This window comes from Cryptomeria japonica, chromosome 10 (genome assembly GCF_030272615.1).
Source record: "Cryptomeria japonica chromosome 10, Sugi_1.0, whole genome shotgun sequence".
Classification (NCBI taxonomy): Eukaryota; Viridiplantae; Streptophyta; class Pinopsida; order Cupressales; family Cupressaceae; genus Cryptomeria; species Cryptomeria japonica.
Genome location: NC_081414.1, coordinates 490,629,540 through 490,641,888, shown reverse-complemented (window position 1 = coordinate 490,641,888; position 12,349 = coordinate 490,629,540). Strand labels below are relative to the sequence as shown.

At 34.1% G+C, this 12,349-nt stretch overlaps 1 protein-coding gene across 1 annotated transcript in view; it reads right to left on the bottom strand.

The window, feature by feature from the left end:
* Positions 1-6,879, bottom strand: part of LOC131039408 (WD repeat-containing protein VIP3) — a 64,083-nt gene extending 57,204 nt beyond the window's left edge. The window contains exon 1 of the mRNA XM_057972158.2: positions 6,340-6,879. Within this exon, the coding sequence (XP_057828141.1) occupies positions 6,340-6,678 (339 nt within the window). The 5' untranslated portion in view covers positions 6,679-6,879. The remainder of the gene's footprint in view (positions 1-6,339) is intronic.
* Positions 6,880-12,349: the final 5,470 nt, after the last annotated feature.

The following is a 12,349-nucleotide window of genomic DNA, read 5'->3' as shown; positions in this document are numbered from 1 at the left end:
TTTCTAAGAAATTCACACTATGATTTGCTATGAGGAATATGCTATGATGTATTCATCCTAATATTAATGATGTCGTGATTTATTGATCTGAGTATTATTGATCTTTAACAAGACAGCCGGAAGGAGATATTCAAGATAAGTTCTATCTTCTGAATTATTCTTAGAATTATAAGTTGAATATTATAATGAAATGTCTTCAGTTTTGATAAAATTATATTTATAAATATATTCTGATTCTCATCTTAAGTTGGAATTGTTGTTTCAGAGCAAAAATCAAGAATATCCCTAGAAGGGACATTAAATTGGACTAAAGCTTAAAATTCCTTGTAAGTAGTATAATTGAGTCTGATTGCAATAAGACTTTAAGATGACATGCCAATGGACATCGCCCATGCTAAAGGAGTGTGCCAACAATATCAAGCTCAAATGTTGTAGGTCAGGGAAAGCAAGCACATATGCAATGTAAAGAAAACCTTCAAACAGCTAGATGTTTGAGCATTTTCTGGACTCTGAGTAAGAGTTTACATTTACAATGGTTAAGTTGAGGAAAGGGCAGGGAAAGGTAGTTGATACAAACGAAATTTCTATAGAAGTTCATACCTCCCTTAAAAACCTTTAAATCTGAAAGGCAGAATGTAGTGGGCATCTCTTGCATGATGACTTATCTAGATTTGCATGCAGTCCATATTAATCAACAAGGAAGCCCAAGTACTTGACTCAAGTTTGCCCAAAGGACTTGTAGATATTTATCTTTGCTTGGTGTTGGTAAATCCAACACAAGTTGTAGACAGACCAAGTAGTAAACCCAAGTCTTACCATAGACACATATGTCATCAAAACAGATGACCACAAATTTGCCAAGATGAGGCCTAAAATATTATTGATGACATGTATGAACATTGCAAGTGCATCAATGAAGCCCCAAAATTTGTCGTGAAGCCTATTTTCCAAACAAAGTCTGTTTTCCAAACATTGTGAAGCTCCATGCAGACTTTGTGATATACAAATGCCAATTTGAGATTAGTGAAGTACTTTGCTCTGTAAAGCTAATATAGACCATTCTTGACACAAGGAAGTGGATAGCAATTTCTCATAGAGATTTTGTCAAGAGCCCAATAATTGACTATATGCCTCTAAATAAGATCTTTATTTGGCAATACAAGAGTAGACAATCCCCAGGGAGAACTGATAGGCTGAATCTTGCTTTCCCCAAACAATTGCATGATTCAGCACTCTATTTTAACACATTTAATGGATGTGACATGATACCACGGCTGATTGGTCACCTAAGATTGTGGCACAAGCTCAATTGAATGTTTGATCGACCCCATAGAAGGAAGCCCTTTAGGTTCATCACAAACATCAAAATATCCACCCACAAGGAACTTGACGGTGCATGGAGCTTTTGGACATCATTTGCCTTAGCTTCCCAAATGATGGGAATATTCAAATTACCAGAAAGAAAAGGCCTACAAGAAGAAATAAATGTCCTGTCCATTTGCAACTAATAGCTATGGTTAAGCCATCATACAATCATGCAACTATAAATATATGGAACTCCAAGCATCAAATTGTGGCAATCCAATGGAGGGACATCACAGTAAATTGTGTCCTAGAATGACTTAATGGAAAAAGTAACAGAGCATATGCGACTGATGAGATAATTGTGCCTCCATCTTAACCCATCTCCACTAGCATATGCATGGATGCCCTGAAATTCACAAATATAGATTATCCAACAACTTTTGAGATTAAGGTCCTTTGGCCACCATTATCAAGGATCAAATCAACCAATTTGTCTTTAGTTTGCCAGTTAGTGTTAGGGTGAATATTCATTGACCATAAGAATTAACCAAGGATTATGTGTTAAGATGAAAACATGGACCTCTCAACTTCAGGTTGCAATTTTTGCTCAACTAGAAGGGACTTGGCCTTCTTTAAGTTTAATATATGACTCATTAATTTCATGATAAGCACAATTGTATTTCTCATTGCTAGAACCCCTAGTGCAGCCACACGGAGAAAAAATTTTGGGTCTTGATATTGCATAATCCCTAAAGTCATCCCCAAGTCCCACCACCTAGGGATGCAAGAATTACATCGTATTTTATACCTGTATTATATCTTAGTTTAGGATTAGATTAATCAGTGGAATCTAATCCGGTGATTAATTAACAAGTTTCCTTGCAATGGTTGTACTCATGTGTATACCAAATAAAAGTATAAGCATCTCGTCCATATTGTTTTATATACGTATTATTTTGTTCCAATCTTGCATTGATATCAGAGTTGTGGGTGCCGATCTACAGGCCCCAAAAATGAAAGCATTGAAGTTGAAAGAAAACACTAACCCCACCAGAAATGTTAGTGTCAGTTTTCTGTAACTGTCACTTGGCAGATGTTCTCCTTCTGCAGGGTGCACTCAGATTTTTAGCTTTTTCTATCTTTATCTGAGCACAGATCCCTTATGTTTTTTTTTAATAAAAGAATGCTGTTTGCTTTTATATATTTAGACTGGGTTCTAAATTCCGAGAAAAAGTGTTGTCCTTATTGTAACACAAGCCCCTTTTTTATTTGATTGCTCTTCTGCTTTAATTCTTTATTAGTCTAGGCACCCCAGTAGGAGATTTCTATTTGTAAATCTCAGAATTCTCTTGTTTTATAAAAGAAACCTAGGGCACACCACTGAAATAAGAGAGAGAGAGAGAGAGAGAGCAGAGAAAGACTGTGCATTTTTTAGTGTTGAACAAGTGCAGCGTAATTTTTTCAGTTTTACTAAATAAATAGATGCCTTGTTGAGAGTTCCAATTTGTGAGTATTTGCTGTTCATAATTTCAGCAGTATGCGTTTGTCGATTTGCATAATCAGATCTGCTGTTTTGATTGGAGTTTTTGTTTTAAGCTACTTTGCAATTAGATTTAATTAGATTAGTGCAGAATCTACTTATCATGATCTGAAAATTTAACAGTTAGGACAAAGCCCCACCACTTAGGCACCTTTAAGGATGTTGTTGAAAGTAGGGAGATGGTGAGCACATATGCGCTGAAGCACAATGCACCTTGATTCTCTTTCATAACTTCTATATTTATTGATGCACCAATATAATGATTGCTCAATTTCGGCACAAATAAGTTTTCCATATTATATCTGAATCCATGGTGTGTCTGTTGGCAGTCTGGTGCATTTTAGTATGACCAGTGAATGATATGGTTGTCATTGTTGGCAACATCATCTCCCAAGTTTTCACAGTCTATCGGCAGTAAGTTGACCGGTAAACTGAGGTTAACCGGTTAAGCAGTGTGTAGACAAGAGATCAACCAACAAGCAGTGAGTAGACCGGCACACAGGATATCAACCGGCAAGCAGTGAGTAGACCGGCACAGAAGAGACAGATCGATATACAGAAGGTAATCGGCTAGGTAGATTTTGATCGGTATATCAGTAGAGTCTGTAACTGACGGACAGGTAATGTTCAGTTAACATCCAGTTAAACCGGCAGTCTTCTCCAGTCAACCGGCGGATTTATCGGCATGAATGACTGTCTTGACAGAGATTTATGGAATGATTTTTGGAGAGTGATTTATGGCGCGGTAACAGAATTTTGAATAGGATGTTTTGGAGGGAAAGTTGGCAACAGATTGATAGGCTAATAAATTCACATAATTCATTCTTGAGAAGGTCGTTGTTAATGTGAAAGGTGATGTGAAAAAGTATGAACACAGGGGGAGCAAAGCATAGTGTAGAGCCCAAGGTCAAGGACTGGCATAGTGCAGAGCCGAAGGTCAGAGGACCGGCAAAATGTAGAGTCAAGGATCAGAAGACCAGCAGAGTGCAGAGCCGAAGGTATATTCAAGAAACCGGTGTTGTGCAGAGCACACACAACCGATGCAGATATAGCATGAGTTTCAGTGTGATCTGATCAAGCTATCAATAGCCACTTCAGCAGATCATCTTTATATTGCTTTCTAACCATTGCAATTAAAATCCCTTAATAGGGGTGGACTTTAACAGGTCCCATAGTAAAATCCCTTAACCGGGTGTCATCTTAATTGATGATCTTAAGACCTTTAACAAGGCTACCTTTAACAGGGTAAAGGTTCTAACAGGCCTGAATCAAAATCCCTTAACCGGGTGGCACCTAATAGTGTCCTTGTAATCTCCTAACAGGAATGGCTCCTCATTGGGCGTACTCCAGAAGAGTACAAAGTTTGTGAGTTCCTACTCACACCGTGGTTTTCTCCCAGCAGGGTCAAGGGGCAGCACCCCTCACAAGGGTTTGGGGACAGCACACCATTTTCAAAACCACACAAGCCTTCATGGCACACACCATTTTCAAAATTTTTTAGAAAGCAAAAAACAATGCTTGTAGAACTAGAAACTTGCCAAGTTTAGAATCTATTGTTTACAATGTCATGGATTCATTACATTTAACACAAGACCCCTTTAATCTTCCAAAAGTATCTTTTATATGTATTGTCGGGTTATTAAACAGCCAAGCTATGGCCTACAAACATTTTAGTAATCATATACTAGTTTTTAGATCTGCTATTTTTTTATCCAGACAGCTTCATTAGAGTTTTGAGGTTGCCCAAACCTAATATTATATAGGAACAAAAGCTAGGCAGTCAATTGCATGGCATGGGTAGTTGAAATTCTCCTATTTGGTAATCAAATTGCTGCTTCTTGGAGGTTTCCCCCTTAAAGTGAATCTCTTATTCAATTTCCATTATTCAGCATTATTGGCATCAGACAGATATCTACATATTGGATATGTCCTCTTTTAACTATCTGTTCAAATCGAGGCAAATTATTGTTAGATTACTGTTTTAATTATATGTCCTCTTTTAATTATTCAGCAATTCAACACTGCATCAACATCTACATATTGGATATGCCCTCTTTTAATTTGGGTAGGGAACTACTGCAAGGTCAAGTGCAAAGCCTACGAACTGACCTCAGCTCCATCTAGTTCATGGTGAAGGTGCTTTACTCAATAGATTTTATGAGTTTCTGTTCCTAGTTCAACAGAAAAGTTTTCAAGGTATTCAGTATTCTTGGTTGGCATTCGATGAATTTACCTTGTTACATGTTTGATACTTATTTACATCATTACCATGAAGAAAACATTTGCATAACTAAATTCCTTGCAAAGTAGACTTCCTAAATCTCAGAGGGGCAGGTATCACCCTCCACATTCACACATAGGCAAAGTTGTTGAGTTGTCTAAGTGTATTATTTCAGAAATTAATCAATTTACAGACCAAGGAATACTTAAACTTCAATAGGAACAAAATGATTTGCAGTGAGGACAAAAATTTCCATATCCCTGATTATTCACAACTCCCAAGTTTGTTAGTGGAGGGTGCATTCAAACTGTTGGAGATAGATGCTCAAGTCGCTGAATCTCTTTTTGATGATAGGTACTAGAATTGCTGCTAGATTAAACATACAGAAAGTCGGTGTTTTGATCTCCAGCACAGTCTTCGCAATAGGAAGTCTTCATAAGGAGGAAAGTAGTGTAGTTATTGAACAGGATGATAGTATACATGATATGACAAGAGACAATCTTCACCACCAGAGGGCAATCTGACTGTAAATAGTTGGTAGGTAAAATTAACGATTATTTAGACTTCCCCCGCTTTTATCCAGCAATGGAGAAGACATAGATCATCTTTTGATCTATGCTAACTTTGATTATAGAGGCCTATAAATTTTAGGTGTGACATGTCAAGTCAGATAAAGCAATTATAGCATTTTTCAACATGCTCAAATCACATTCGTAGGTATAGGCCTTTTCAGATTAATAAGGGACACTGACACTGTATCATCATATGAGTGTAAGGTTTTGAGCTGATTATCACATTAAATAAACCGTGGAAAATCAACTTCATAAACATACATGATTTGACAGAGATTTTCTCTGAGTTCTTTTGTGCATCGAAGGGGGCTGGCAGGTTGTTGGGGATATATTTGATGCACGACTTTAGGCTGATAAAAATAATAAGCATCATTCAGAGAATCAGATATTCGTGAAATTCACACTGTGAGATATCCAGCATGGATAGATTCTAACCACATTTCTAGAATGTTCTTCATCACTCACAAAGATCAAATTGTGAGCTTACATTTGAGGACATAAAGAATTTGCATTTTATGGTTGCAAAATTTCTAATTCTAATCCCAAGTCCTATCACTTCAGAGCCTGGGAATTATTTTGTAAATTTTTCTTAATGCTACACCATTAGTTTGGATTACAGTTTCTAATACTAATACGAGTCCTCCCACCCAAGACCCGTTTGGAATTAAAATACAGAGAAGCGGGGTTTGTAAAAAGTATACCTTGGGATGGAAGTGCATGTTCCAGGCCTCTGATGGGGGCGAATCGAGGATGGAGATGGTGGAGTTGGAGTGGACGTCGAAGACGCGAACGAAACTGTCGAGGGAGGTGGAGGCCGCAATTGAGCCCGCTGGATGTGCCGCCACCGCCACCACTCCCAGCGAGTGCCCAGTGTTGCACGCCTCCTCCTCCAATTCGTCGCCCCGCCATATCTTTACGCTCTCATCCACTGATCCACTCAGAAGCAAAGGTGGGCTCGAATCTGTTCCAGGCACCCACGTCACCGCCCAAATGGACTCCCCGTGCGCATTTTGCACAGTTTTCAGACCTGCAAGCTTCATTCCAATTCCACTTTCCCAATAATTCCTTTTTCTCTTCCTCCGATTTTCCACAGGATACGCAACAGGCTCTAATGCTTCTTGCTACTCTTGCTTCCCAATAATTATTCTTCCTCTCTCTTCCTCTTCCTCTTCCTCTACCCTCGATACACAACAGGCTCTACTGCAGCTTTGATAAATAGTGCGTATTTCTAGCGTATAAGCTCACATGATATCATTTTTCATTTTTTTTTTTTTATTGGACATGGTAACTCCCATTTCCCATTTCCCATTTCCCATTTCCCATTTCCAAGGATGTTTCTATAATTAGTGTGGAATGGTCTCTCGAACAGGTCTACAAAGTGAATTATGGAGTCTTTAAGTAAATGTCATGGACATGAAATAGGTGATTGAAAGTGAGTATCTTTCTCATCTTTCATTCTATGTGTGCCTACCTCTCTCTCACCACCACTATCATTTGATTATATCAAGGTGTAGCAATGTCCACTAATTTCAAAAGTTCATATTTTTTCTATTGTCATGATATTTAATCTATAAATATGAGAAATAGAATATGAAAAGGTTGTATATAAGAAATCGTATGTGTTGTATATATTTTTTTAGAATATATCATAATATTTATATATAATCAATTATTTTAATTTTATGTATTATTAATATTATAAAAAATAATTATATCAAAAATAATTAATTGAAAAATATTTAAATTTACAATTAAAAATAAGTTATTAAATTGGTTAGAGGAGTAAACTCAAAATATAAACAATGATGTCCATAAGACCATCGTAACTTATAACAAAATAGCAACATACAAACCCCACCCCAAGACACAATGGCGTCAAAATCTTATAAAGGTTGTAAACCTATCTTGATGTCAAATCATCTATATATTGAATATATAATGTAAAAGTCCAAGCTTTTCTCAAACTCGCTTCATCAAACAAGTGTTTAGACAGTCTTTCAAAGTATCTTTGTAAAGTATAATTTGCATGTGTATCTACATCATGCATGTTATGATTTCATGTATCTTATTATGCCATATGGTGCTTGCAAGCCTCCCAACTTAATTTTCTTTGTTTCTTAGTTATATCCACATGGACATAATGTTCCTTTATGTCCATAGAATTTCCCAATGATATTATTCTTTGCATCTCCTATAAATGTTCATTCCATGAAAATATCAAAGTGTAAAAAAAATTATAGAGGATAAAATATCGTGGGAAGAGAAGGAGAAGAGTATCAAAAGCTATTCTTCTCCATTAACTTCCATTACCAAGGAATTGGAAGGTCGTGGAAAATCATTTCTCCCATGCAACATGGTAGAAAGGTGCGACTCAAAATGGTAACCTAGAACAATCCTTGTTCCCAATATCTACCCGATGATTTCAGATAACGCATGTGCAACAAGGATGCGTTCAATTATCTTGCATCCTTCTCATAAAATTTTGAACATTGATCTTCCAAAGTAGCTCACTCCCTCTTACTAAAGAGAATGCCTTCAACATAATAAATATTGTTTCTATAATTTTCCCCACCTCAACATTTTTTGTTATTTTCAAGGAGTTGTCCTTATATTTTTTTCTCAAATGAAGATAAATTTTGGTTAGGTTCTAAAGAGTTAACCTTTTATTGGAAAGGTGCTCAATGTAAACTAGTCTATTTACTTACAAGACCCATTTTAATATTGCATTCCTTTTATTTTTCTTATTAAATATTTTGCCTCTTTTTAAACTTTCACAACATAATTCATTAGTAAATTCTAATTTTATTTTAAAATACATAAATAAATTACCCCTATGTACATCTTTTATAAGTTAGGACAAACCTTATCTCACATACTCTATAAAATTCATAGAAGATCTTGTTAAGGGTGAAGCATTTATTGTTAGTTATATTGAACACTACTTTATGGAGATCACTGAGTATAAAAGGCTTGTCATTGCTTCCTTCAACCTTGGAAAACTTATAAGAATTAATATATTGATAATTATAAAGAGCTTAAACCCACTAAATCCTAACTTATAATATCTCAGTAATTCTAAAAGAACTTCAACCCATTAAACCCTAACTTATAATGTCTTGGTAAGTCTAAAGAGATTTGACCCACTAAACCCAGACTTATAAAGATCAAATAAAAATTTGACAATGTTAAGAAAAGTATAACATGATCATATACATTTAGCTAACCTAATTATTATTCATGCTCATGTGTATAGTATCCCCCATGCACCCTATGCTAATCCTAATCCTTCTCTATCTATCGCAATCATTTCTTTTCTTTCGATCCTAGTCAATGTTGTGGTTGCAAGATCATCTTCATAAACATAAAAAATGATCTACCTAAGTTTTTATGCAAAAACCCAAAATTTAGTTGATTGATCATCTCTACCTTTCTTAGCTAAAGTTGACTAAATGCATATTTTATGTGATTTGATATCATTTTCTTATATATAAAGAGTTTCACTTGCATTCATTTAGGACATCTAAAAATCAAGATATCCCTCACTCATCTTAGAGCATTAAAGAAGCGAACGATAGCAACACATTTAAAGTTGATGCTTAAAAGGAGCAATAAATCTACACTATATGCATATTGTTTTTTATCTGCAATTATTTTGTCAAAGTTGTTGAATCAACATCTCTATATAATCTAGCATAATGGAGCAATTTTCCCAATTAGTACAAACTACATACCAACCCATATTTAAAAATAAATGTGAGAGATCCAAAAATCATCTTTAGATCTGACAAAGGGTAGAATTAACACAATATCAAAGGTTTTGTTCATCAACACATGAAAAGTTTGTGGTCGTGATTATGTCCCTAATCGTAAAGTTTACTTGAAGCAAAGAAAAAATCAATATTATGATTTTTATACATACAAATAATTTCTATGAGTATTTTTTTATCTTAAGGTTAAATAATTTCATAGTCATTTAATTGGTGTTTTTTCTTCAATCATAAAGCTAAGCAAACTATTCTCCTATTTATATTTATAAAAAAAATTACTATTGCATATTATGTCTAACTCTTTCCCCTCTATGTTTAGTTTAGGTTGATTGTGCTTAGGTGCATTAAATGCATTGATTGGCTTGGACTAAACTCTACGTACTATCTATTTTCCTTTAATTTTGGTGATCCTAACAAAGTCTTATAGAACCTAGGGTTCAATTATGTATAATAAGGTGTTTAGATTTGTATTTATATATAATCATATCATCTTCCAAATCTCATTTCCTTATGTCTTTATATTTAATTTATATATTTTTATTTTTAGTTAGTGTTCGTTTTTACTACGTATCTTTTTTTGCTTGCTCTATCTACCCTTGTTTGGTCTCAAGGTTCACCTACCTTCAAATTTGATTTACACTTAATTTTTTAATGTAATTGTGTACTATGACATATTATTATTTATGCTAGGGGCTTCACATGGTTTTTGTTGTCTTTCAAGAGGAAGCCCTTACCTAAATTCTAATATGGTTATATCTTTAAGGACATCCAAGCACTGAGATAAATAGATAAATTTATGTAAACAAGCTATATTTTGTTAAATAACTTGTTAATGTGGCTGATAAGAACAATCCTACACAACTAAAGGATGTATTTTTATGATGTGTTTGTAAATCAATAATATGATCTAAATACTTTACAAGTTATTTGTATATGGTGAAAAGTGGATACAACAATGTTGAAAGACTAAATAGATTCAACCACAAAACCCTAGCCTAACAACAACAAAGATCCACCATAACATATGAAGATTACCTAAGACAATGCAAATCAAATGAAATCACAAAGATTATACCATCACATATCCAATAGGGTTTGAATCTCCATTCTTCCTATCTCCATTGACCTTGCTTGATATATTTGCTCTCAGATTTTATGTGCACAAGAGCTCAACAAAGAATGGAAATGTGGTTGCAAGTAGGATCTCATATGAAAAGCGTAGTGTAGTCAAGTGCATAAATTGATTAGCCAGGGTTTGATAATGAAGGAAGCATCTCCTTATATAGAAGACACAGCAAGAAATGGAGGGATAAGATTGAGAGGTGTAAAAGAGGTCGGCTATGATTAGAGGGTAGGTAAAAGAAATAATAAAATAATGAGAGGGTAGGTAATGTATGAATTAAGAGATGAATGACATGTGTCATGGGTAGAAAGGGTTAATGAATTAATTAAATAAATAAAGATTTATTTAATTAATAGAAGAATAAGGATCAATTAAATAAATAAGATATTTATTTAATTTAGGAAAAGGACAATTTAAATAAATAAATGTATTTATTTAAATGAGAAATAAGGCTAGAAGAGGATAAATGAATTAATTAAATAAATAAAGATTTATTTAATTAATAGAAGAATTAGGCTAAAGTAATTAAATAAATAAAATATTTATTTAATTAGACTAGACAATTTTAGGTGTCTACATTATTTATTCTAAACTTGCTTCATTTATTGAGGTTAGTGCATTTACCTCCATTAATACCTCTATCATAGAAGTGGCATTACCATTTCTACTTCTACCACTACTACTAGTATTCCACCCTTTGGTACACCTTTTTCCATACTCCTATCATTTAGCATTAATAATCCTTTTCTTACCCCACTTATCCAATTCACTTATACTATTTCCACAACACACACCATTTATCCCCTTAATACCTCGATTATTTGATACCCTTAACCCAAAACATTAACTCATCTATTCATTTTTTATCTCATTCTTATACACATTATAGTAGTCATGACTGATTCTTAGTCCCCATATAAACTTCTACTCTAGATGCACTACTCCTAAAGATTGATCAAGTAGAAAAGAAAGTGGATGCAAAGCCTAGCAAACAAAGTGATAATAAACTTTTAGATCCTAACTATACACCTCTAACATTGTCATTCCAACATATATTGCCTATGGGTTTTGTGGCACCTTGATTTCTAATATGTGATGGAAAAGGTGATCCTAACACTCATTTGAGATCTTATACAACTATATGTGTGAAATTTCTTTATGAGGATAGAATGTTAAAGTTATTTCTAGTTATACTTAAGGACTATATTATTAGGTCACTGTATACACTAGCTCAATGATCTATACATTCATTTAGTGATCTTTAAATGTTGTTCCTCAAGCAAACCAAAGTTAATATGGGTCCTAGAGTTTCGCTATTACTAATTTATTTAAATGTGCTCAATAATATAATGAGTACACCAATGGTTATGCCATGAGATTTTCATAAATGTGCTTCAAGTTGAATACCACTTTGCATGACTTATAAATCCAAAATATTTTTATCAAGGAGCTTATTAAACCAATTCAAGACAATGTGTATCATAATAGATTCTTTTTTATGGAATTATGTGCCTATGTCAAGTTTGGTATAATTTTTTTAGCATAGAATGAGTTTAAATATGGATCTTCAAACAAAAATGTTCTTACCCTATTGAGTTTCAAAAGTAAAAATAAAAATCAAAGAGTGAATCAAATGGCTAATACTTTTATTTTTCTTCATTTAGATCATCTAAATATAGGGAGTTCACTAAAATTGATGAATCTATGGACAATTGTAGTGTTAAGAATTGTATATTGCTGCAATTTCACACTTACAACTTGAAACCACCTAGATTTGAAAATTAATGATATTTTTTTTATATTTAAATATGAAGGATTTTA